Genomic DNA, 27,148 nt, shown 5'->3' with positions numbered 1-27,148 from the left:
TGAAAGAATAACACCAAAAACTTTAATCTTTATAAAGTTAAGACCATCCATAAGCTAAAGAACAAAGGGGCGCTTGGTTCCTAGCCCCCCCACATCCCTCCCTCTCCAGGGACCTGGAGACCTTAGGTGCCCAGATCCGGAGCACTCATTATCACCTTAGTAAGCTTGGGCCACAGGAGAGACTCAGGGACAGGGCACAGTGCAGCAGAAGGAAGTTCATCTGAGCACTACAATTATGCACTCAAGAATCCTACTAGAGGAAAACGGGATGTGTGTGATGTGCTTGTATATCAAAGAAGTTTAAAAACAACATGCTTGCTCTAAATTACTAATATGAAAATAGTTTCTGCCACTATTCAAAATAGTTGTAGATATGTAGTGTCTACTTTGAAAAATATATTTAAAGCTTATGTAGCTGTCCTTTTGGAAAAATTAGGCAGCGGCCAGGGATCATGGGGTGGGTTTTGTCAGGGCCAGGGGACCTGATGCATGCAGGAAGCTGGGCCATGGCGGGCAGTCCCCGGCATCAGCGCCCCGCAGGCCTGTCGGCGGGCCCCAGCAGCAGCTTGTCCATGCTGGAGTTCGCACTGTCCGCGGACTTGTCCGGCTCGGGCACGCAGGTGCAGCCCACCGGGATGGTGATGTAGTGTTCGGCGTACACAGAGCGGCCGCCCGCGCAGGCCGCTGTGCGCCGCAGCACCACGGCTGGAGAGAAGACGGGTGTGCTGCGAAAGCGGAAGTCCTCCTCCCCGTAGAGCCCGGTCAGGCAGCCTCGGCACAGGCAGTAGGCTTCGGGCAGGTACCTCGGAAAGCGAGCAGGGTCGTAGGAAATCCTGCAGACAGAGCGAGAGAGTGAGGCCGCAGCAGGAGCATCACTGCGAGTTCGCGGCCAGCTTGGGTTACATAGCAAGCCTGGCCAAATGAAGAAGGCCTGAGAAGGCTGGATCTGACAATGCAATCCGCAGTAAGCACTCTGGAAGGGCCTATCTGGAACACTAGGCTGTGAGCCCCGACCGGGAAAAGATTATGCTGCCATGGCACGTGACCTCTATCATTTCAGATGCTGAAGGCCGCATGAACCTCTATCCCTGAGTGCCCGTAAAACTACCCGCTGTCAAAATCCAAATGCCAACTTCCAAGCCTACCAGGCTCTGCAGGTCTACATGTGTTCCCTACATGTGCAAAAGGCCATGAGGTGACTCTGTCCAGATGCAAGCTCTCTAAAGGAGCTAAAGCAACATACAGCAGGGGACAGAGAGCTGGCAGGCCAGGGATATTTGAAAAGTGAAAATGATGGGTTAAATTCCATCACTTTGATTTTTCTCCAACTCTTGCAAGTTTCAACTCAGATGCCAAATGTAAGTACTTCCGGGTCAGCCTATGGCCAAATCTCAGGAAAGCTACAACGGTGGCTCACTTGGAGATAAAAATCAACCCCCAGAACAAGAGCCTGCTCTTACAGAAGCCACCTACACAGCTACAGAAACCCAGGGGGTCATCAGGAGGAACCTGGGACCCTTCTTGGTTGTCCCCTTGCAGAAGCAAGGGTTATCCCCACTGCTTGTGAGACTTCTATGTGCCTAAATTCACGTCCATTAACCTATCCAACCAGAACACAGGCAATCCCTTATAGGTCTTTTCTTTCCTCTAGGCAGAGTTCTAGAGACTCTCATATCCATCGTCACGGCTTTGACCTTGGCTAACATGTCGAGAGTCAGACACATCTGAAGACCCACTATGCACCAAACAGTAGCCTCTGAGTATAGTGAAGAAAATGGAGGCAGGATGGAGAGATGGAGAGGGGACAGGCTTGGAGATCTTTCTGTTCTAGCCTGGGGATGTGAGGGAGGGGGCAGTGGGCATGCCATGCCTGCAGTCAGTGCCCATCCAAGGACATGCTTTCTCCTTACTACTAACGAGGGCACTTGCCAACAAAATAGACCTCCCTCCACTCAGAGCACACATGCCATGGAGAGGAACCGGTCTGCAGAAAGCAGGCACTGGAATCGGTGGTGCTGTTTTGGCGAGAGGTACTTGGGGTCAGGAAGGCCTCCTGGGCATAGAACCGTTCAATTTCCCTTGCACACTGTTTCTAGGGACCAGAGAATGGTCTGAGTAAAAGCTGACGACTAGGGCAGAGACAAATGCAGTCTAAACAAACCCTGACTCTGCCCCTCGGTGCTCCCCTCCAGCACAAAGTCTGCAAACATCCACTTCTGAAGTCTGTTGTTCCCGTTTGCCCAGTTCCACCATCAGGAGTTTGGGAGCAGAATGAGCCTGGCGAGTCCTTGCTGGAACCCATCTGTCTCCTGACGCTCCCTCTCACTGAACATATGAAGGAGGAGGAAGTCCTAAATAGCTCGGATGCATAAGGTCTACAATTATTTCCAACGTTTATCCAACGCGTAGAACTCAGCTCAGTTCTATTCCAGGTAGCTGGAATCCAGGCAGAACACCTATGTACCACCGGAGGCGTGTGGCAGAGGTGAGCACAAGTAATCACGTGGACTGAGTGACCTAGAGCGAGCGGTAGAAGGGCATTTGGAAAAGAGGCCAGAGTCAGAGTTGGACAATGTGTCACAGAAGGGAGAGTACAAAGTGGGAGGCGTCAGAGAGGAGAGTGAGGCTGTGTCAGGAACTTAAACCGTAGTCAAGGATTTGGATTGGACCCTGACAGGTTTCCCTAAGTGATGTGGCCCAGCGAGCAACACTTTAGAAAGATCCCTCGACTTCCTGGTAGAAGCTCGTGTGGGACAAAGAGGGAGCTCTTGGTCAAGGATAGGGTTTGGAGTTAGATATGGGAGTGTGTGGAGGGAGAAGGATGACGGTGGGAGACACCAGCTTTTGAATAGCACGAAGTCTGAGTACAGAGACTAGTGTTCCAGGCTGAGAAAGGCAGAGCCGAGATGGGGCCACTCAGAATTTCAGTGAGGATGGAGCCAGCTCACCAGACAGATGGATAGAGAGGATGTTTCAGTCCACCTGCTGGAGCTATAACCTAACACTAGAGACTGGATAATTCATACAGAAGAGGACATTTACTTGGGTATGGTGGCACATCCCAGCGCCAGAGAGGTAGTGGCAGGAAGATCATGAGTTCAAGGTCAGAGTGGACAATATCGGATGGCTTGGTTTCAACCAAGAGATGTTTATTGAGGGAGGGTATGGGGGACTTTTGGGATAGCATTGGAAATGTAAATGAGGAAAATACCTAATAAAAATATTTTTTTTTAAAAAAGAGATGTTTATTTAACATTTAGCATTTAGTTGATTTTGGAGTCTTAGAAGCTCAAGAACATGGCATTCTCGAAGCATTTCGCATGAGGGGGCAGATGGAGTGGCAAGACAGACCAGTCACTGCAGCTCAGATCCCTGTCATTACAAAGCCATTGATGCCAACATAAAGTGCTATGACCCAATCACTTCCCAAGCCCACCCCGAACAAACCATCAACACACGGACTCAAAGACCAAGCTTCTTCTTTCATTTTTCCTTTTCTTTGTTTTTGTTTTGTTTTGTTTCGTTTTTTCAAGTTGGGGCTTTTCTGTGTAGCTGTGACAGTTTTGGAATGCACTCTAGAGATCAGCTACCACCCAGTTTGTTTTGTTTTTATGAGACAAGGTGTCATTATATAGCCCTGGCCATACTGGAATGTGCTATGTAGACCAGGCTGGACTCAAATTCAGAAATATCGCCAGGTGTGTGATGGCACATTTCTTTAATCTCAGCACTCAGGAGGCAGAAGCAGGTGGGTCTCTGTGAATTGAAGGCCAGCCTGGTCTACAGAGTGAGAGAGAGAAAGAGAGTTTTAGGACAGCCAGGGTTACATGAAGAAATTTGTCTTGAAAAACAAACAAAAAAGAGATCGGTCTCTGGGTTTTGAGTTGTGCCACCACTCCTAAGCTTGAAATTACTTTTAAATGAAGAGCCAGAAAAAAAATTCAAAAAAACATTAAGTTATTAAATCTCCCTCATGGGAGAGCCATGGAAATCTATGCCTGACTAACCACAGAGGGCATCAGAGTGAATGAACTAACAGTTGGTGTGTTGAGACACCGTGGTCTGTGCGGCAACACCCTTGACATTTGGTGGTTGGTTCACCAATGGAGACTGATGATGACTCTGGATACCCTGGTGACCTGGGCAAGGATGTGGGACCTGTTTCTAAGATCACACAGATCTGTGGACAGGCAAGACCATGGGCATCAGGCATTGGCCATAGCCAATTCCAGAGGAGGTTCTGGGAAATGCTACAGGGACCTGGAAGTTGAAGTATAGACTTTGCTAAGAAGAAAGCAAGCCAGAGGAGGCTGCAGACACAATGCAGTGACACAAACCTGGACCTGAAAAGAGATGACTGTTGCAAAATGTCCCATGGCTGGAGTGATGTGCATGAGGGTTAACATAGGGCATAGAGGTGTGTATATGCATGAGCATGGAGGAGAGAATGACTGTGTGTGAGCATGTATGTGTGAACAGAGGCATGGGGAAAGGTTGGGTGTGAGATATGAGCACACGTGTGTGTGCAGATGTGAGGCTATGCGAGCACGTATGGTACACAGCTGAACATATGGACATAAGCATGTTCGACTGTGTGAGCATGGGAGGCTGAGAATATATGTATGTATGTGTTGAGTCTGTGAGTAAGACCATGAGAGCACATGTTCTCATGTATGTGCTGGCAGGCTAGGGAATCTGGTGGGTGGTACGGGGTGTATAACAGCCCTGGAGCCAGTGCGGAGGATGGGAATTTAATCTCACAGCTCTCTGAATGTGGAAAGAAGACAGACCACCCAGCAGCATCCAGAGAGGCTCCGGGAGAAGACAAGGAACCGCTCAGAAGAACTACAGAGATGAGGCGCCTCTCTTTGACATGTTTGCCCTGAGACCATCAGCTATCCAATTCAATATCGACCAACATCCTGGGCATGCTTTGGGGACAGCCAGCACTCAGGTGTCACTCTGGTTAGTTTTCTATTCCGGCTTGGGTACCTGATAGCCAAAGGCTCATCCAACTAAAAATATCCACCCCAATACACCAGTTGGTCCCCAAGCCAACGCTTTCCCTTCTCCCTTGAACCCTCTGGACTAAGGCCAGTGACAAGACACTCCCTTCTATCATCCCACCTGCCACCTGGGAGAGAATGGAGGAACAAGGGGCGTTTTCAAAATGTGCCTTTGACACTTAGAACATTTCCTCCAACAGGAAGATGCCCAACATAGAGACCAGATATGCCACTCATGGCAGTGGCTCTCACTCAGAGGGACCAGCACCACAGAAGGGGAAGTGGCCCCTGAGCTGGCAGACACCCAGCTTCCTGCCAAGTCAAGAGAAATCACCAGCTCCGTGGAGAAGAACGAGGCCTCCGTCGGGACCCTTTCTCTTCCCAAACATGGAAATACAGCCCAGCAGAAACCACGCCTGGCCTCCGAGGCCAGTCTCCTGTCATCTGAGTCTGCTGAACACTGCCCTGTGCAAACTTGGCCTAGGACTTGGTTAAAACACATCAAGTTTTCCCCACTGACGAATCAGTGGCGTGGCCCTGGCTCTGGTGAGTGACAGCTGTCGGGGCTTAATCCAAGAACAAAGGACAAGCCCTCCAGAGATGATTAGAGGTGATGGAAGCTGAGCTCTTGGAGGAATTTAAGTGACAGCAGAGACAGAAAAAGAGCACTGCCCCTGGGGCCTGGACACCGTAGGAAACAATTCTAAGCGGTCTGGAGGCGGAACTCAGAGAACAATGAACACATTCCAGGGAGGAATCTGCCACCTGATGTGCGCTGGTGAGGGCCAAGAGTAGTTTGGCAGCCACTGGCCCAGTCTCGCACTTCACAAAACATTTCCATTTCAAAGCAGCGGAGTCCTAGTGAGACTGATTCCCTCTGGGCAACCCAAAGACCCCATTCCCAGGCACCAAGCTGGGGGGTCCTGGTGGTGCGGAGAGGGGAGAGGCATCTATGAGTAAGTGGGGACAAAATGGGCAGCCTGACTTCATGCACACTAGGGACCAGTGAATTCAGCCCAGCCGACTTTCCAGAAAAGGCAGGGACCTGTCAGATATAAGTCCTGCAAAGAAAATGTTGGTACAGTAACCCAGAGTGATCGCTGATGCTGCCTATTGAGGGAAGTGGCCTGACAGAAACGCTACCACTCAAGTTTCCTGAAGGCCCTGAGACCAGGCTTGCGGCTCCAAGGTCTTGGGAATTTCCTCAACCACGCGTATTCCTTTAGTCCGTTAACATCAGCACATCTCAACCCAAAAGCTCAGCTTATGCCGAAACTCACAGGGAAGGAAAAGAAAGGCTCAGAACCTCAGGACACGTCCCAGGGAGAATGAGGGGCTTAAGTGTCCGAGAGACTGGATGAGATTAAAAGACAGTGGGACAGCCGGGCGTGGTGGCGCACGCCTTTAATCCCAGCACTTGGGAGGCAGAGGCAGGCGGATTTCTGAGTTCGAGGCCAGCATGGTCTACAAAGTGAGTTCCAGGACAGCCAGAGCTATACAGAGAAACCCTGTCTCGAAAAACCAAAAAAAAAAAAAAAAAAAAAAAAAAAAAAAAGACAGTGGGAAGGAAGTCCGGGATGGTGGGCCATCACCAGGGATAAGCGGCTTCCCTAGGTAAAGCGAGCGAGGTTCCTCTGAGAAGGCCCTGTCGGTACAAGACAGGAGACAAAAGCAAGACTGCCGGCATGGAGTTTACAGAGCACCTGTGTGGCTCTCACTGAAAATGCAGGCTCTGGCAGAGTGTGGTGTGTGACACACCATGCCCATGTAGCCCTCAGAAGGCTAAGGCAGGAAGACTGTAAGCTATAGGCCAGCCTGGGCTGCACTGAATATGGGACCCTAGCTCCTGAGAGATGTGCCAATCATCTTGACTTGTTTGTTAGATAACTCACTCATGTATTGAAACCTTACACGTGGTGCCTCATGGATATGCAATAATTATTGCGCTAATAAAACTTAACCTTAGAAGAATAGAAACAATTACGGTTCCTAGTCTTCTTGTCCGCCCTCAGAGTACACGGCTCTGTGCTTACTCGCTGACTGTCCAGTGGGTGACCTGCTCTGCTCACTTAAACAGGGCATCTTGTTGAATACACAGATATATGTCTGCATCAAGCAGCAGTGTCTGGTCACAGCTGCACTGGATGGCTAGCCAGTGTGTTACCACGGACAGAGTGTAGCAGCTGGTGGCCAACAACTGGATGACATTTTCCCAGTGCCCACCGGACCCTCTTCGCTAACAGTAGTTCACACAGAAGGTCATTATAACCCGAGCTGGCACTGCCTCAGGGTGTCTGTAGGACTTAGTTGTACTTCACTGGAGGCACATAAGTGAGTTTTTTAAAAATAGCAATGCTCTTCCCTCACCCCTAGCGATTCTGAATTAATTGCTCTGGCGTGGAACCAAGATGTTGCTTTTTTTTTTTTTAAAGAAGCCTCCCAGATCACTCTCCCAGAGAGCTCTGTTCAGGCTGTTTGCTCTCCACATTTAAGAAAAATGAAGCCAGACTTGATGGTGCACACCTGCATTCCCAGCATTTGGGAGGCTGAGGCAGGAGGATTGCCACAAGTCCGAGGTTAGCCTGGGCTATATAACAAGACCCTGTCTCAAAACAAAAAGAAGTAATGACTTCAGGGTTTGACAGCTGGGTTCTTCTCTGTGGGAGAAGCTTTAGGCTCTATTCCCAGCATCGGGGTGGGCTTGGGGGGAAACTGTCTAACCTTCCATTATATCTTTGGAATTAGCCCTGCAGCTGGGGTTGGCAGGAGTCATCACACAGGAAATCTCCCTGTACATAAACTACTGTCCGGTGCTCCAGGGCCTTGGAGCAGTGGGCTCTGAGGGAAGCAGGGCTAACTGGGGACACTGGAGGCTACAAACGGCTTCTTCCCTCTAGGGGGAAGCGGTGGCCAGCAGCCCATCAGCCCCTCCCTCCTTCCATTTGCTAAGGCCCCAGGGAGCCAAAGCGCTGCAGGGTCTGCTGCCAAGAAGCACTGAAAAACGCGTCTCTGGCCCCTAAAAGAAACCACTGTGCATTTCTCATGAAAGAGGACATGGAAAAACTCAGCAGGGATTGCAGCAGTCCTGAGCAGGACGCAGATCCCCTCAGCTTCACTTGGCCAGGGAGAGTTAGAGGTCAGTTCTTCTCTAGCTGCTGCCATCTGAACTTAGCAAAGCTGAGGCTGAGCCTGTGGCCGCTCCAGAGCAAACGTAGCTCTCCTAGCAAGGACCCAGCAAGCTCACCGCTACCAGCAGCAGGAAGGCTCACCTGCCCACCTTCCTCTCACACATTCGGGGAGATAGAGGTCCTAGGATGATGGCACCTGACCACCTGGGTTAGCCTTCACGGCAGTGGCCACAGTGTAGTCTAGGGACACAAGAATGTCCAGTCCCACCTGGGAATCCATGTATTCTGTGTAAAACCAATTCACCAAGTGGCCAAGTGAGATGACAGAGTATTAGGAAAGAATTTGGAAGTTCATGGTGGTGGTGGGGCCTTGCACAAGGAGAGAACGGAATGAGCCAGACAGCCCAGACTTCTCGAAGGCTTTCATTCTTTTGTCATGGCAAATGTGACTCTCTGAGCAGCTGGGAAGCATCTCTTCAAAGGAAAAACTCACTCATGCCCACAGGATGGCTAGGCTCTCCAGGGGAAGCTGCAGAATGCGGGTCCAGAACCATCTTTGATGTTCCCGACCTTGGAACAATGGGGGAGGAGGCTGGCTGTGTGAGGGAGGAGCCCACCTGGTCTGTGGCGCCAGCTGTCACCCTGGAGGGGCAGTTCACAAATACCAGCCTCTGGCCCCTTCCTTCAACTCTAAGAGCCCCTGGTATTTTCTCCTTGACAACGCAGTAATTTGGGGAGATGTATCCTCTGTCCTCCACCTTTTTAATGTGCCACTTGTGGAGGACACAATATCAGAAGGAATGTCACTTCGTGGCCCGTGTGGGACCGCCTGCATTTGCCCAAATCCTTCTGTTGGCACGGGCACCCACATTTTATTCAGGTGAAGAGCGTTGAAAGAGGTATCAGGAGTGAAATACTGTCATCCTCGCTGGCAGCTCTCTGCATGCTAAAGTAAAGCCCCAGCCCTGCGGAGCCAACCATCAAAGCCGACGGTAATCCGGGAACAATGCTCCATGACAATGTTTTTATTTTTATTCCCTGACAGGTGATAGGTGCGGCAGAGCTGGCTGGGTTTTGAGAAGCCCACTGGGGGAAACTCAGCTTTGTCCTTGAGCAAAGCCAAGGCCATCTGTCCATTAAAATAAATACATATATATGTATATATTCATATGTGTATATATAAATTTATATGTACATATAAGTTCATATGTATATATAAATTCATACACACACACATATTATGAAAACACCAACATCTCTTACTTCAGCTGCTTGGAAAACAGTAAATCTCCTTTTCTACAGTGACCAATAGGGATAAACAGCATTATGAAGACCCCAGCCAGACCTAAGGCATTCTCTTGGGTGTTTGTCCCTCTTTTCCTAACAAGCATTAGCCTAGTAAGCTGGCGTAGGAAGAACATAGTACCTGCACTACTGAGATAAATGCCAGCGCATTAGATAAAACAGAATCTCCATCTTCCTGGAAGACAAAAGAGGTCTGTGATGTTGTCTCAAGGTCATTTGGAGCAACCCACAGCTACGGAGCAGAGACACAGGAAAGAGTGAACTTCCCAAGGCAAAGCTTAGTTATGAAGGGACCCTCCATCCCAAATTCCAAGGAGTTGAGAGGCCCTGGGCCACCATTTGGCAGGATGCTTGCCCTGTGCTGCCCCCTGTTGGCCAGTGGCGCCTCTGCAAGGTGTAATGGATTCCCTGGGTCCAGAACTCTGGTCAGTTTGCAGAACTCTGTACTCCAGCCTGAGCAAAAAAAACAAAACAAAACAAAACAAAACAAAACAAAAAAAAAACAAACAAACAAACAAAAAAACCTCTGAAAATGCATTACAGTGAGAGGGTGTGTTTTTAAGTGGTAAATAGGAATGTTTTTAAAGGGTAGGTATTTTAAAGGGTAGAGGATAGTGTTTCCTCTAACATTAAACTACAGATTCCCCTTAAACCTTAGCCACTAGATACCTTCCTGGAAACGTGTCTCCCCGTGCCTGAAACTTCAGAGAGTTCATTGCTTATAAACTAAAGTTTAAGTTATAAATTAGGTTCTCTAGGTTAGCTAAAACAGTCAGTACTATAGTATGTGAATCTCAACATGTCACTGATTTTGAGATTCATGCTTCTCGTGAGGAGATGTAGTGTCTACATGAGATGAACTGAGGAAGGCTAGTGTGCTGACACAGCACTAGGTGACTCTTGCAGAGTCACTTGTACACAGAGTCACTGGTACAAGGGTCACTTGTACACAGCATGGCAGTACTGGGATGCATTGTGACAGCTGAGATGGTTACTGTGTGACTGTGTGGCTGCAGAGAGGGCAGAGCACACAGTGTGTTTACACTGCGCAAAGTGGTAGTTCATGTCCCAGAAGGACAAGGTTTCATGGCACTGCTGAGGTTGACTGCGTGTGAAACATATGGGTTTCTGGAATTCCTTTAGTATTCTCAGGTCACAGTTGGCCCTGGGTAATTCAAGTCACGGGGTAGAAAGTCACGGAGGAGGGAGGTAGAGGCCACGGTGCCTTGATTCCCTTACCACTCTCCAACATTACATGTCTTTGATGTTTAAGTCAGCGTAATGCTATGTAGGCCAAGAGCCTCAAAAACATGATCCTCCTGCCTCAGCCTCCTGAAAGCTGGATGGTGGGTGTCATACCACCTTACTGCCTCTGATTTTTAACTTATTTTCTCTTTTTCTTCCTTCCTTCCTTCCTTCCTTTCTTTCTTTCTTTCTTTCTTTCTTTCTTTCTTTCTTTCAAGATTTACTGGGCAGAAAGAGGTGTGAACAGTATCAGCGCTCATAGCAGCATTTGGGGCCAGTGGCTCCCCTTGTTCCGGTAAAGGCCCTGTAAAACCCTTGTTAACATTTAATGGGTAAATGTGGCCTTAGGTTTGGGGAAGATGGAATAACTAATTGACATCTCACAGGATAAGAGGGTTGCTTAGGTGAGCCATCCTTTCTGTTGGCCTGGCCTTTCCTTCTAGGCCTTTATAAATCAGCACCCACAGAGAGCAGACCACAGCTTGTCAGAGCCAAAGTTCACCCGGAATGCCTGGGCCACCACTGGGCACGGGTAACCTTGTCTGCTCACTAGTATAGTGACTGGAGGTCATATGAGCTGCATCAGTACATTTAGACAGAAGTTTCTCCATAACTGAGACTATGCTACAGGTCTATAGGCAGATGCTCAAGTGATTCCTTAATCCCTTGCTAAGTTACATCTTGGTGGCCCACATGTCTGTTTTAAAGTCACCTGTCCTCTCCAACCTTTGCTCTCAGTACTCTTCCTTTGAGATGTTTGAAGACGTGGCAGGGTCACCCTCAACAGGGTGGCACAGGGAAGCCAGGGTGTTCAGGATAGGGTGGGCTGTAAAAAGTCATTACAGCCCAGGTGCTGGCTGAAGCAAATGCAATTTCTTCCTGTGGAGAACTCTGGAATGCAGAACTTTGAACTTGGAAGTTACCTTGGAAAGAAGGAAAGTCAAGGGCATATGAACCCACCTCAGGCTTCCAAAACAATACACACACCAAAGAATGCTTGCAAGGGATTAAGGGGTCACCTCGGCATCTGCCCACAGGCCTGTGACATTTACTCACAGTTGGTCACCAAGAGCCAACAAATTTTGTTTGTTGTGAAATAAATTTAGATGTAGGCTCTTTTTTTTTGTTGTTGTTATTGTCTTTGTTTGTTTTTTGTTTTTTCGAGACAGGGTTTCTCTGTATAGCCCTGTATAGACTGTCCTGGAACTCATTTTGTAGACCAGGCTGGCCTTGAACTCAGAAATCCGCCTGCCTCTGCCTCCCAAGTGCTGGGATTAAAGGCGTGCGCCACCATGCCCGGCTAGATGTAGGCTCTTAGAGGAGGAAAGGGTATATAAAAAAGCAACAATGCCTCAAAATAAGCTATTTTGCATTATTCATATCCTAGAGAAAAAATATTTTTAGTCCTCTACTATAAGAATAAACAAGCTAAAATTGCTTCGAGTCCCGGCAGGTGTTTATCTTTGGGGTGTCATCATACAAGCTGGTGTGTCTTTAAGCGGTAATAACCTCCAGTGTCCCGGCAGTACATTTCTGAATATATTACGTTGCTGTTTAAAAAATGTTCCTGAGCAATCAAGTTGATTTATTTTTGGCATTTTTGTTTTTGAAGCAAAGGAGAAACAAACATATTATGCCAGAAGGTAAATGAGAAAATGTTTTTATGCTCTGGGAGATGAATGATGCTTTTCTAATAACAGACCAGGGGCTGGATGGAGGAAGTCTCAGGTGCCCCATATTCCAGGTCTACTATTTTGGATCTTTCACCTGGTGATAATCTCTTACAGTCTGAGCTGTGATGTCATCAGAGTGCAGCCCGACAACAACGGAGCCACAGGCCTCTAAGAACCCCACCTCACTGTCTACAGCACCCCTTCTGTGAGCCCCCGGCCCCTTCTAACAGAGACTCTGGCTGTCTCTCCAAGGCTGAAACATGCGTTTTTGCAGCTTCTGCCTTTTCCTCATGCTTGGGAAACTTCCCTTCTCTCTGTTAACAAAGTTGGCACAGTAGCACAGGTCTGTAGTCCCAGATACTCGGAAAGCTGAGGCAGGAGGATCACTTAAACTCAGGTGTTTGAGACCAGCCCAAGCAACACAGTGAGACCCTTTTTTAAAAAAATGCAGTAGGTGTGGCACCTAAGCCTTTAGTTCCGGTGCTCTAAGAGTTCCAGACCAGCTGGGACTATTGAGACCCTGGCTCAAAGAAAGGAAGGAAGGAAGGGAGGGAGGGAGGGGAGGTGGCTATTATTATGTATGTATTATGTTAATTTCTCTTTGAGCACAAATGTGGCAGGTGCTGATCAGAACTTTTCCCTTCATGGAGGGCGACTTATTTAAGTGATCTGAAAGCTATCTTCTTCTTCATTGCTGTTTTATGCAGCTCCCTATTTCTTAGTGGACATCGTGATGCCTTCCACCCTTGCCACTACAGCAATGACTAAAGTCCTTTCCCACCAGTCATTTGGTGTGTGGACACCTGGGTTTGCAGGAGAGATGCTGGTAAGCCGATTCATTGGGTCAAAGTGATAATGACTGAGACTGAGCCAGGCACAGGGGTGCACCTGCAACCTCAGGAGGTGGAGGCAGGAGATCACTTTAGCCCAGAGCATGAAGCCAGCAAGATCCCTTCTCAAGACATATTTTTGATAATTACAGTCCCTGTTTCCTCCTTCCCAAGTCATCCCAATTCACACCCCTCAGCCGCGCCAGGATGTGGGCTTCCTTCTTCCCCCGCCTTTGTCAAAGCAGCTCCCCGATGGCTGCACAGAACAGCTTCTCGCTGTGGTTTCCATGTGTTTTGCTCCCTTGACTGCAGTAATCAGCTCTTCACTGAGAGAGAGAGTCAGACCACGTGGTTTTCCTTCCCTGCATGTGCCCTGACCTTGGCCCACCTTCCCATGATGTCACTGGCTTTATTGGTTTGTGGGAGCTCATTGGGAAAGGAGCCCTTAGTGACATGAGTTGCCCTGCACTCTTTTATTTCCACAAGACAGCACAGCATGTAATTATGTAACCACGTTACTTGGTCTTATCTTTTATGGTGTCTGGGGCTGTGAGCTACTAAACAAGCCTCCTCCATACCAAGATTATAAATAAAATTGTTCGTGTTTTTCTTCCTCTTTGTGGCCTTATTTTTCACACTTAAATCTTCCAATCATCTGGAATTTGTTGTCACACAGGAGCGAGATCCAACCATATTTTCTTCCAACTGGAGACCCAGCTGTCCTAAAACCAAACAGCCAGCTGATAGCTCGGTGCCTGCTTTAAAACCTGAATTCCACCTACAGTGATCTTTCTTGTGCTGTGGTATTTCTGACTCTACATCTGTTTTCCTACCCATCTTCCTGAGCTTCTACTTTGCCTATAGGGATGTGGGCATCTCAGGCCTCCATCCCCAGAGGAGACGGCTCTGGGAATCCAGAAGAAAAGCAAATTCCCCACACATTCAGGAACCATATATGCAGTGGTGTAGAATATGCACAGAACCTCTCGTACTCTCCTCTAGACTTCAGCCATCTCTCCAGGCTTGCAATGTGACCTGACCTAGCCATGCTCTGTATGCTGCTGCGCCATTGGGAGTCATGATGGGAGAGACTGCACACTCTGCCATGCAAGCTTTCTCAGATAATCTTGCAATGCAGCCGGTTGGCTCTGTGGATGCACAATCTGCAGATCAGAGGAAGGTTGAGAGCACCACCTCTGCAGCGGGTACTAAATCCTGCAGCTGAGCTGGTGGGATTTGTGCAACCCTCTCACAGATGAGCCTCTGCACTTCCTGGAATGCACCCCCCACCCCCTTCCCTGACCCACAGGTTTTTTTTTTTTTTTTTTTTATTTCAATCCCATAGATCTCATTATGGGTGGTTGTGAGCCACCCATGTGGTTGCTGGGATTTGAACTCATGACCTCCAGAAGAATAGTCAGTGCTCTTAACTGCTGAGCCCTGGAATGTACTTTTTCTACCTTCTTTAACTCAGGAGGTGAGTGACAATGGAGGAAGTGCCCAGAGAGGCAGGAACCAGGGCTGGCTTCAACAGCATCTGCAACAATGGCCCTGCATGGTCCCCTGAAGCCTAGCTTCCTTCTAGTCAGCATAAGCTACCTGACCCCCATTTTCTCACAGGGCAGATGGGGGTGATAACTCATCACTGCTGTGAAGACTGCATGGGATAAACAAGGGGCCTGAAGCTATGTGATCTTCGAGTGGTAGATGGAAACTGTCCCCCCTTCAGTCACCTCAAGTATGGGGGGGGGGGTCACCAACCACTTCCCTCCCTGCCCCTTCCCTGCTTTCAGATGTGGCCATGGAAGAAATAAGTTCCTGCAGCAGGACCAGCTTAACCTCCCATGTAGGATGCTGAGTGGAGGATCTCTAGCCTCTTTCTCCCTCCCTCCCTCCCCCCCCCTCTCCCTCCCTCTCCCACATCTCGAGAGTCCTTATCACCTGTCCCTCCCAAAGGCAGTAAGACTCAACAAGCTCGACTTAACTCCATCTTCAAACATCTTTTACAGACTATGCCTTGGTCAGAACCGTAGGAGACATGCCTAGAGGGAGAGGACTTGAGACTTGCTGTGTGTTACCTGTGTGTGTTTTGGCCAGCCTCAACTCCAACACTGTGTCCCTGTACAGAGCTAGGATTTGTTACAGAGGGTCCCCTGTATGGGCCCACTTCCACGTGGGTGGAGCTGTGAGAAGGGATGCACCACAGGTGGGCTTTGCCTGAAGAGCAGCCAGGTCAAGGGCTGGGTACCTGGGAGAGGGGCTGCTGCTCAAGGGAACTGATAAGATTGGCCCCAGCCTTGACCCAGGACATAGTTCACACCCCTGATGCCCCCTCACCCCTTCCTGCTACTCAGCCAGCTACTCAGCCAGCCCTCCCTTTTCAGTATCCTTGTTCCTGTCTCTTTCCACTCTGCCGCCTCAGCTGAGGCCCTCCTTGTCTCCTGGAAGCACCGCAGCATGCCTGCTGGGCCCTACATCTCTTACTTGCTACAGTTTGTAACTTAAGTCGTCCGTCACCCCCCCCCCACCCACCCCCCCCCCGTGGCAAAGGCTTGCTCCTCAGGGTGCTGCTATTGGAAGGTAGTGGCGCCTTTGAAGGTGAGACCCAGCTGCTGGAGGCCTTTGGGTCACTAAGTGTGCACACGGAGGAGACTGTGGTACTCTGACCACTTCCTTTTTCTCTCTTTCTCGCTTCTCAGTAATGAGGTTTTGCCCACATGCCCCTGATACACTGTCACCTGGTACCCCACTAGAAGCCTAAAGCAACAGGTCTGCCTGATCATGGACCAGCATCTCTAAAACTGAGCCAACCCTTTTTTTCTTTTTCGCTTTATTATCTCAGCTGTTTGTTTTTTATGACTTATTTCCTTACTTATTTTGTGTATCAGGCGGTAACCTTGTATGTGGAGGCCAGAGGACACTTGCTTGGGGTCTATTCTCTCTTTCTATTGTGTGGGTTCTGGGAATCAAACTTAGGTCCTTAGGCTTGCCAGCAGGCACCTTTATCTGATGAGTTAACCTGTTGGCCCAGGTATTTGTTACGGTAAAGGCCAACTGACTAATAACATCTTCTCTGGAATACAGGAGGGGATCACTGTACAGCTTTAGAAATCAAGAAACATGTACTTCCAACACTCAGAAGGATCTCTGTGGGTTCGAGACTAGGTTGGTCTACACAGAGAGTTCTAAGACAGCCAGGGTTACATAAGGAGACTCTGACTCAAAACAACCAACCAAACAATATGTTACTGGGGTGGGATGCAGCTTGGTGGTGGAACACTTCCTAGAAAATCTGAGGCCCTAGGTTCCATCTCCAGCATGACAAGACAGACAACCACAAAGCCCCTCTGGTAGCTCTCTGTAGACTCGACATTATTCCTCTCCTCTGCCCACACAGCCCTTACCTAGAGTCCACCCCCATCCTGGAAAGGCTCTCGTCCAAGGTGCCTGCCTATCTTTCTCATCTACAGGGTGGAGTGAGGGCTCCCTCATCCGAGCTACTTATGCATCCTGTCACGGGCATCTGCCCAGGCCACTGTGGCCACGCTCCACATCCCCATGCTTCCCTTGGACATGCTCTTCTTTTGACACAACACCTGGATTGGGCCATCCTCAAAATCTTGCCCATTCTCCACAAGGCCTGAATGTCACTTTCTCCTTCAAAGGGGTGTTCTCTTCCTCCCTCAACTTCAGGCTACCTCACGCTGGAAACTTTGCTTCTCATCTGAGGTTCTATCCCCATATTAGTTTCCCCAGACACTCTCTCAGAGGGCGTGCCTCTTAGCTCTCGGCGCCCCAGCACTTCTAGATTACACTCCTACAGGCCTCCTGTAAAAAAGGGTCATGTGGCCTGGTTCTTCATGGTGTATCTGGCAGAGAATTGGTATTTATTGCATAACAAATACAGAAGCAGCATTTCTTCAAAGATCGTGACAGACCTTTGTAGAAACCAATCGCTCCCAATTTAGTTATACCATCTGCCTCTCCTAGCCCCTCCCTGAGCTCTAGGACCAGTAGACACCCGCCTTACCTGGCCTGCCCCCCGTGGTTCATCCCAGTAGTTCCACCCGGCCCCACCCATCACCTCCGTCCGCTCCTCAGACCCCGCCCCTCGGGCACTACACCATCTCCATAGCACCACCCGACCGTCTTGCCACTCCCCTCCCGCTCCAGCCGATCCCACCCGATCCCCCTCACGACCCCTTCCTTCAAGCACCGTCCACCTATACCGCTCCAGTGGCAGCCGGGCCCCGCCCAGGCCCCACCCGACCCCGCCCACCACGTGCTCCGCCCCGCCCCTCGGCCCCGCCCTCCAACGGACTCCACCCTGCCCCACCCACCTGTTCTGCAGGCCCCGCCCCTCCCCTCGGGCCCGCTCACCTGTACGCCCAGGGCGACACGCTGCGCAGGTTGGTGGGTGGCCGGAAGCGGCGGTCGGCGGCCCTGCCCCCGGCCGGGCAGCTGGCATTGCGCGCCTGCTCGCGCGGCCCGAGCTGCAGCGTGTGGTGGAAGGCGCTGAGCACGCCGGCCGCCAGCCGCCCGTACAGCTGCTCCAGGAGCTCCTCCGGCCGGTCCGCGCAGTCCCGCGGCCGCGCCGGGCGCCTCCCGGTCCTCAGCGCGCCCGCCGCGCGGCCCGGCGCCAGTGCCAGCAGGAAGCCGACCGCGAGCATCCAGACCTGCGGGACAGGCCGAGCTCAGCGTCGCGGGACCCGCCCGGCGCTCCGCACACCGTGAGGCCCTCCCCGAGCATGGGCGCCGCGCGGGCCGGCCCCCGAGCGCCGTCCCCGCCCGCCCGCCGCCCGCGCGGTCCCCGGGGCCCGGCCCGCCGCCGGCCCGCGCGCCCCCGGCCCCCGCCGCCGCCGCCGCCCAGAGCCGGAGCCCGCGCGGGGGGCGGGTGCGGGGCGCGCGTGCACGTGTGCGTGTGCCTGCCGGGCTGCTGCGCGGCGGGCTGCGAGTGCCTGTGAGACGCCTCTCCGGGCCGTCCCGCCGTCCTCCCCCCGTCCCTCTGCCCCAGCCCGGCCTCGGCCATGCCTCGCCGGTACCCCCGAGGGCGCTCACCAGTGTCCCCAACATCGCGTCGCCGTGATGCTTTCCAGACTTGTTAGGAGGGGGGCTGAAGGCTCTTCTGCGAAGTAAATAAGGGCGCCGCACACGCGGGGCGTGTGGCCTGCGGGCTGGGTGTCGCCCCTACAGAAGTGGACTGGCGGTCCGCCTGGCTGGAGGAGGAGGAGGTGGTGACTGGCCTCGACGCCTCGGCACGGACCAGTGGGGCCTCGGGGATGCAGTCGAGAGGCCGACTTTGGCTCAGAGGAAACGGATTTCTCTAGACATTGAAGCGGTCCAGGAGCTGGACAGGCCACTTGGAAATGAATGAACTCCAACCTAGAAGGACTCTCCTTCTTGCGACCACTTCCTCTTCTGGGATTTCATAGTTCGAAGAATTATACAAGAGATTAAAAAACAGTTATGTTCTGTTAGGCTAGAAGGAGGCTGTTTTCCCTTAAATACTCATAAAATGACTCCATGCCTCTTATTCAGCTAAGGGCCGAGTAATAAATACCCTCCCCCACCTGACACATGCTGTAAATGGGCATCTCTTGGTCTAGTTTTACAGTGTTGGAGAACTCAATCATGGTAATTAATTGTGTGAGCAGACATGTAAAATGAGCCTAAAGTTCTGTGAATAAATTAAGGGGAATCAGCTCAAATGAAGGACTCTATTGAATCTGAAGAGAGCTTGCTCACTTACTTGTTCATTATTTAAATGCCTTGCTTACCAGGCATCCAGCTAGTGAATATGATTACTTTTGAGCATTTACGCTTTGAGAATAAAGAGAAATGGCTGAGACTAGCTGAACGCTTTTTGAAAGTGTGCAAAATATTTTTTTGACTCCCTAAAACGGCTTGCAGCTTTGGGTTTTAACCAAGTTGTAAACCAGTGGTTAACTGCGTTTCAGTTCTGCTATGCAGAAAAACACTTGCCTTCAATGTTTTAAAACTGAAATACTTTGTAGCGGCTCTACCTTTAAAAGTCCCTTCAAACCTTACAGCTTAAAACATTTTACAATTCCTAGTAAACACATTTGGGTTTATGAAACACTTTGACTCGCACATAAATTGTTAACGTTGTCTCCTTCCTAGTAAAAAAACGGGAATAAAGACATCAGCACTCAAGTACTACTAATTTTCCATTTGAAAGGTACAGCGTAGGAGTATTTTCGAGGCGAGCTTGTCATTACCAGAGTTCCACGGAACTACTCACTGTGCTAATCAACAAAGTACCTTCCAGTGTCTGACCAGTTTGTGGAAGCCTCCAGTTACTGAAAACTTAAACTGAGTAGAGCATAAGATTCATTTGTGATTAAACAGGGGAGCAAAGGCTATAAATAGGTGCAGATTAAATAAAAAGTTCCCAGATCTGAGCATTTTATGAAGATACAAACATGTTAATAATTATTCCAGACTTGAGGCTGGGGAGATGTCTCGGTGGGTAAATGGGTTGTTGTGTTCTAGGGGTGGCCCAGGTTCTATGCCTGGGTCCCAAATAAAGGTGGGAGGAGAGAACCCACTCCACAAAGCTGTCCTCTGACCTGCACATCCATCCATCTTGACCTGCATGTGCATTGTAGTGTGTGTGCTATCACACACGTGACTTTTTACACAATTCTAAAGATATTTTAAAGATTAATCCAGTTACGAGCACTGGCTGTCTTGCAGAGGACCTGTGTTTGGTTGCTAGTACCAAAATGGTGGCTCACAGCCATCTGACACTAGTTCCAAGTGGCTTCACTTGGCTGTTCCAAGTCTAGCAAAGCTGCAAAAGCAATCTTTCAGGTGCCCATGAGGCTAGAAGAGAGCATCATATCTCTTGGAATTGGTATCACAGGTGGGTTGTAAGTGGCCTATTAGAGTGCTGAGAATTGAACCCTGGTCCTCAGTGAGAATGATGGCCAATGTTAACCGCTGGGCATCTCCAAAGCTTCCAAAGCCAGTGTGGGATTGGCTCGTTCCATCCTGACCTTGGATTTCTGAGTAAGGTGCACGTGCAGACATTTTCTCTCCTCAGAGGCTCCTCACATAGCAATCCGCACAGCTGCCATGCACCCAGCTCCTCCCATTCATGGAGATTTTTAGCACTTGGACCTTTCATTATGTGTTCTGCTTATTTTTGTTTTGTTTTGTTTTTTCGAGACAGGGTTTGGGTTCTGCTTCTTAATCCTGCACCATCAACCCGTACTGGTTCTGAGTGCCCACTTGCAGTTTCGTCCTCCACCAACCCAGTCTGATCTTTGACATTAAATTGTGTGGCCATATCCAAGGTCTCCTCATCAGAAACAGCTGACCGCATCCTTGGATCTGATTCCAGTGATCACCCATGTCCTGTCCTGCACCTCTATCTTCAGATCATGCCGTTTTCCACTCACATCGAAACTTTCCCTCCTCATATCTTCTCGAGTCCAGTTTCATTGCTCATCTTTATTATCATATTCTTACAGTCCTTTGGTGCTCCATTATTCTGCAGTACTTGTCTGCACTAAGCTCTTTAAAAAAAAAAAATCACACATGGTTTGGGGAGATGGCTCAGCCACTAAAGTGCTTACTATACAAACATGAGGACCAGGGTTCAGTCTCTCGGAATCAATGCAGAAAAGCTGGGACTAGCATCTGGCTCAGATTAGCAATTTTTTTTCTGGTTTGGAGAAATGTCCTCCAAGGTCTATGTATACAAGGTAGTCCCTGGGGCTCTGTCCTTGAAGGGGTAAACCCTGAGATTAATGGGGCTGTTCCACCATGATGCACTTCCAGTATTGTGATAGTGTTCTATATTCATATATCTGTCATAGTATTCTAGGCTCCTATGTTCTGTCATAGTGTTCTATATTCATATGTCTGTCATAGTGTTCTAGGTTCCTATTTTCTGCCTTAGTGCTCTATGCTCACATGTTCTGTCATAGTGTTCTATGTTCATATGTCTGTCATAGTGTTCTGTGTTCACATGTTCTGTCAAAGAGTTCTATGTTCACATGTTCTGTCATAGTGTTCTGTGTTTGTATGTCTGTCATAGTGTTCTGTGTTCTGTCATAGTGTTCTATAGTCATATGTCCGTCATAGTATTCTGTGTTCACATGTTCTATCATAGTGTTTTGTGTTCATATGTTCTGTCATAGTGTTCTATGTTCACATGTTCTGTCATAGTGTTCTATGTTCATATGTTCTGACATAATGTTCTGTCATAGTGTTCTATATTCATATGTCCATCATAATGCTGTGTTCATATGTTCTATCATAGTGATCTGTGTTCACATGCTCTGTCATAGTGTTCTATGTTCATTTGTTCTGCCTTAGTGCTCTATGTTCACATCTTCTGTCATAATGTTCTATGTTTGTATGTCTGTCATAATGTTCTGTGTCCGTATATCTGTCATAGTGTTCTAGGTTCATATGTTCTGTCATAGTGTTCTAGGTTCATTTGTTCTGCCATAGTATTATGTTCTGTCATAGTGTCCTGCCATAGTGTTCTGTGTTCATATGTTCTCTGTCATAATGTTCTGTGTTCTGTCATAGTGTTCTATGTTCATATATGTCTGTCATAGTGTTCTATGTTCATATATTCGGCCTTAGTGCTCTATATTCACATGTTCTGTCATAGTGTTCTATGTTCATATGTCTGTCATAGTGTTCTGTGTTCACATGTTCTGTCATAGTGTTCTATTGTCACATGTTTTGTCATAATGTTCTAGGTTCATTTGTTCTGCCATAGTGTTCTGTTATGTTCTGTCATAGTGTCCTGTCATAGTGTTCTGTGTTCATTTGTTATCTGTCATTATGTTCTGTGTTTTGTCATAGTGTTCTATATTCATATGTCTGTCATAGTGTTCTGTCATAGTGTTCTATATTCATATGTCTGTCATAGTGTTCTAGGTTCCTATTTTATGCCTTAGTGCTCTATGCTCACATGTTCTGTCATAGTGTTCTGTGTTCATATATTCTGTCATAGTGTTCTATTGTGTGAAGAGATACAATGACCACAGCATTTAATTGGGGCTGGTTTACCGTTCAGAAGTTTAGTCCATTATCATCATGGCAGGAAGTATGGTGGCACACAGGCAGACATGGTGCTGGAGAAGGAGCTGGGAGTTCTACGTCCAGAACCACAGAAAAACAAAAAGGGAAAGACTCTGGGCTTGGAATGGGCTTTTTGAAACCTCAAAGTCCACCCCCAGTGACATACTTCCTCCAGCAAAGACAGACCTCCTAATCCTTTCAAACTGCCATTCTCTGGTGATTCAAATGTATGAGCCTATGGGACCATTCCCATTCAAACCACCACAAGTACCAGTACAGGCTCAAAGCAATAGGACTGTTTTAGGGTTTTACTGTTGTGAACAGACACCATGACCAAGGTAACTCTTATAAGGACATTTAAGTGGGGCTGGTTCAGAAGTTCAGTCCATTATCAAGGCGGGGGAGCATGGCAGCATCCAGGCAGGCATGGTGCAGGCAGAGCTGAGAGTTCTGCATCTTCATCTGAAGGCTGCTAATGGAAGACTGGCTTCCAGGAGCTAGGATGAGGGCCTTAAAGTCCACATCTACACTGACACAGGGCCATACCTTCTAATAGTGCCACTCCCTGGGCTGAGCATATACAAACCATAACAAGGACCAAGTAACCAGAGACTAAAGCCAGAGAAGCACTAAGCTGAGATAAACTTCCCCCACTCTAGATTGGTTAGCTCAGGCATTCTGTCACAGTAGTGAAAAGCTAATTATATTATGTGTTTTTCTCATCACTGACCAAATTCCTGAAAACAGCAGCTTTAAGGAGACATTTATTTTGGCTCAGATTAAGAGAATACAATCAATGGCAAGAAAGGCATGGTGGCAGGAAGCACTGGAATGCAGGAGTGTAGAGGCAGAAGCAGCTCACTCACTGTGGGGAGCGGGTGTGGCGGCAGTCCCAAAGGCGCCAGGGACTGCAGCTAAGTCATATGACTTGCACCTGACTTCCTCATATAAGACACAAACATCTTGAGTGCTGCGCAGGTGTACCAGGATACAGGTGAATCCAATTTGGTGGAGATTTGCCCCTGCTGCCCTGATTAGCTGAAGCCTCGTGACTGGCGAGGGGGCGTGGCCTGCAGTGCGTGGATGAGAGAGAGTATAAAAGGAGTGAGAGGCCCAGGGTTCGGGGGAGATATAAATAAGAAGAATCAGGACTGAATAAACTGCTGTTAGAAGGATTGGTGGTCGCGTCGTTCTTGCTGGTCGAGAGCGGGCGCGACAACTCACAGCTCAGTAGACAAGGAGATAGGACCACCCCAAAACATCACCAGCTGGGGACTGGACATTCAAACACACAGGCCAGTGGGGACATGTCACATTCAGATGATAATACTAACAGGGTTCGATACAAATATCCTATTACATTTCCCACCTTTCCCCCCTTCTCCAAGGTCACTAACTTAGATCTGTTCTCATCAAATCTCTCCTTTTCTTCCAGAGACATAGGCGAGCCATCACCACCTCCATCACCACCGACACCACCACATGAACACTGGCCCACTTGCACTCAAGCTTGTACACCCTCAGTCTTCCATGAAGCATCTTAGGAACCTTATGACCCCAGGGGTTAACGCTCTGGGCTTGTCCCTTGTCTGCTCTGACAGCAAAGTATGTGTGTCTTTGCTCTCTGGTTGTAAAAGTCTTACTCCTGTTGCTCAGTGTATTCCAGCTTGGGACCTTCCCCCAATAGCTCATTGAAATGACTTTGATAAGGTCAAAGATGACAATAATAATAACACATGATATATAATTATTTGACAAGATGATATACTACACAGTATATAATTATTGGCAAAGTTAAAATCTTCATGAGATTGTCTTTGTAAAAGTTGACTGTTCCTTTATACCTATGGTTGGGGTGAGCTTTTCCTGCCCTTTCCTGTTTCAATGGATCTACATTGTGTGTGCGCGTGTGTGTGTACGCACGTGTGAGTGTGTATTTTAAAATCTTTTGAGAACTTTATATATCTATATCACCTTCCCCCTTCCCCTGCAACTCATGTCCACCTCTCAAATTCATGACCTTTTTATTATTGTGTATATATACGTGCACACACACATATATAAGCTATTTTTATGAGTATGTCCAGCCAGGACTGACAGCTGAGATTGGACACTTATTCAGGAGTTCATCTCTGGAGGAGAGTATTCCCTGACAGGTGCTGACCACCTATAGCTCGTCTAGAAGTGGGACCCTGTGGAATTGTCCCTGTTCACACTGGCATGTCAGCTAGTGATATGGTTATGCTGATCTTTTTCAGGTGGCCATATTGTTGAGAGCTCATGTGTGCAGCTTCTTCTTCATATATAGAAGACATTGTCTCACGCAGATGTCCTAGTCCTCTTGCTCTCACAATCTTTCTTCCTCATCTTCCATGATTTTCCCTGAATGTTAGGTGTAGGGGTTGTATTGGGAATATATTAGTTGGGGTTGGATACCCCACAGTACCCTCATATTTTAAAATATTTTTGGGTAAGGTGGCATTTGCTTACAGGCTTAGCTACTCAAGGGGCTGAGTGAGGCAAGAGGATCCTTAGAGCCCACAAGTTCAAGACCAACTATCCTTGAGAAGAATTGGTCTCAAGATGGGTAAGATGGAACAGCCAATTCTTTGGACTATCTAGAGCTTCTCAGACATATCTAAAGAAACACCAGCCATCCTGCCTCAGCCTCATACCCAAAGCAAGGGATGGGACAGCCCGCTGCACTTACTAGTGGGAACCATGAAAAAGAGCAAGGTTACAGGTTTGTGTTTGCTCTACTTGTTTTCTTGCACTGCCTTCAAAATAGAACCAACCATCTTCATAATGAGACAAAATCCCAAAGACTCCAAAGAAAACCTTCTAAACTCTAGGCAGTGTTGCTTGAATAAAGATCATATTTATCTTAATAATTTCTAAGCCGTGAAATACAGTAAGCTCACTACTGCAAGCCTTATTGGCTCGCTGTGGGCCATAAGGAAGTCATTAGCCTCAGGGAGCAGCTTCATAGTTTTTATTCCATTTTAAAAAATGACAGCACAAACCCATCCTCAGAGAACAAAACACACTTATTGAAAGTTTCACCAGTGTACAAAATTAAAGTTTGGATATTTGATCCAGGTTTAACATGAATATTACCTTATAAGGCAATTTCTTTTCTTTGGTAAATGACTTATTTGGCTAGAGAGAGCACAATTGGAAAAGTGCTTGCCTTGCAAGCTGGAGGACCTGAGTTCAAGCCCTAGAGTCCATTTAAAGAAAGCTGGATGTGGTGGCAAGTGCTTATAAATCTCTGCAGCCAGGGAGCAGAGACAAGCAGACCCATGGGGTGGCCAGCCAGCCAGTCTTGCCTATATGGCAAGTTCCAGGCCAGAGGAACCCTGCCACAAATGTAAAAAGGTGATGGATGGTGCCTGAGGAACATCTGAGGCTGTTTTCTGACACACACACACACACAGAGCATATTAGAGTTTATATTATTCTGGGAGCAAGTCATCTCCTAACTCTTCATCAGCAAAATCATCCTCGTCAATTCTTTTCTTGGCTGCAGTTTTTGGTCTTTCTATCTGAGGGCCCAGTGGATCCACGTAGGAGGCATCTAGGTTTCAAAAGAGATCACACTGTTAGAGCAGCAGAGACAACAAGCAGCTTGAGAGTAATCTAGACAGTGCAAACCCAATGACTCAGAGTGAACAGAAATGCTCTTCCAAGGCTGTGACTTCAGTCTGCACATGTCACATTCTCAGCAATTCCCCGGGACACACTTGCCACCTCCCGGTAGGTCTTCCTTAGACCAGCTGTGCTGGAGGAGTTGTCGGGAGCTAGGCGGGGGCCAGCACTTGCCTATTTCTTTGTTACCGCTACTTTCATAAGGTTCATCTGTCCCAGGCAAAGCTCTGAGCTTGGCACTCAGTCGTTCACTCTTACTACTGGCACTATTGTTCTGGCCACTGTCTGAAAACAAAAATAAAAATGCATTTGTTTAACATGCCAAGGAATCACAACACCACATTTCTTACATATGCACTCTTATTTTTTTCTTGTGACAGTGATTCTTAAAAACATTTTTAAAGATTTATTTAATTTATGCATATGAATGTTTTGCTGCATAAAACTTTTGTATATATGTGCACTGTATGAACGTCTGATGTCTGTGGAGGTCAGTAGAAAGCATCCGTTCCCCTGGAACTAGAGTTACAGATGGTGGGGAACCACCACATGGTGCTGGGAATTGAACCTAGGTCTTCTACAAAAGCAACAAGGGGTTTTCACCCCTGAACCATCTCTCCAGCCTCCATTGACAGAGTGATCTTTTTGATATTAGGTCTAGTCACTAAACTAAGTAAGGTTAAGGCTTACCTATATACACGTCCACCAGATGCTTTCTTTAATAAAAATTCCCAAGAATAGCAGGCAAAGAATATGCTTCCTGAAAAGGCAGGCGAGTACAGGGGATAACTTGGGCTACGCACACATCCATCTCTCAACAATGCACCTAGCAACCTGCCAGCAACCTAGGACCTTGACCTGCATAGAGCTGTGTATATACCTGCTTTAAACAAGAATGGTAAGTCACTCTCCTGAGCAACCTTGTGATAGTCCTTGGTAGAAGTAGTAGTACTGAACATATCCTAGAATACCATATGGGAACTATAGGCAGGGGGCCAATCCACCTTAGACTGATTCTGGGTACATGTACAATATGTATGTCCTCCAAGTGAACTTTTAAAGATCCTCTTATGCCTGTGTGTAAGTGGGGCATACATATGATTAAAAGCAGGTGCATTATGGAAAGGGACACGCACTGTAAGCAAGGGCTCTATAATGAAACCTGCCAGGCAAGAGAGAGAACCACCTAAACTATCCCACACTAACCAAGCTCCCCCTTCGGTTGAACTCCAAGATAGGAAGCCCTG

At 48.3% G+C, this 27,148-nt stretch overlaps 2 protein-coding genes across 8 annotated transcripts in view; both read right to left on the bottom strand.

Annotated features, from left to right (window-relative positions):
• Positions 1–18,338, bottom strand: Il17d (interleukin 17D). The gene is made up of 3 exons (NM_145837.3): positions 18,246–18,338; positions 17,568–17,863; positions 1–833 (listed from the first exon to the last, which is right to left on the bottom strand). Exons 1-3 carry the CDS (start codon positions 18,258–18,260, stop codon positions 527–529), a joined length of 618 nt encoding a protein of 205 aa, NP_665836.2. The 5' UTR covers positions 18,261–18,338; the 3' UTR covers positions 1–526.
• Positions 18,339–25,230: 6,892 nt separating this feature from the next.
• The window catches only part of Ift88 (intraflagellar transport 88), a 93,873-nt gene continuing 91,955 nt past the window's right edge, over positions 25,231–27,148 (bottom strand). For 5 of the 7 annotated variants that reach the window (XR_003950838.1, XR_383157.4, XM_006518811.2 and 2 more), the window contains 2 exons: positions 26,076–26,186; positions 25,231–25,830 (listed from right to left, as the gene is read on the bottom strand). Coding sequence is in view for 4 of the 7 variants with exons in the window: in XM_006518811.2 (XP_006518874.1) it covers positions 25,709–25,830; positions 26,076–26,186 (233 nt within the window). In the remaining 3 variants the exon portion in view is untranslated. The remainder of the gene's footprint in view (positions 25,831–26,075; positions 26,187–27,148) is intronic. The other 2 variants (XR_003950839.1, XM_006518810.4) reach the window with 2 other exon arrangements.

Source organism: Mus musculus, chromosome 14 (genome assembly GCF_000001635.26).
Source record: "Mus musculus strain C57BL/6J chromosome 14, GRCm38.p6 C57BL/6J".
Taxonomy (NCBI): domain Eukaryota; kingdom Metazoa; phylum Chordata; class Mammalia; order Rodentia; family Muridae; genus Mus; species Mus musculus.
The sequence above is the reverse complement of the archived record's forward strand: the minus strand, read 5'-3'. Positions and strand labels throughout refer to the sequence as shown.

Coding starts and splice junctions, on each gene's coding strand:
- Il17d (NM_145837.3), bottom strand. Junction 834..17,567: donor GTGTCGCCCTGGGCGTACAG/GTGAGCGGGCCC, acceptor CTCTGTCTGCAG/GATTTCCTACGACCCTGCTC.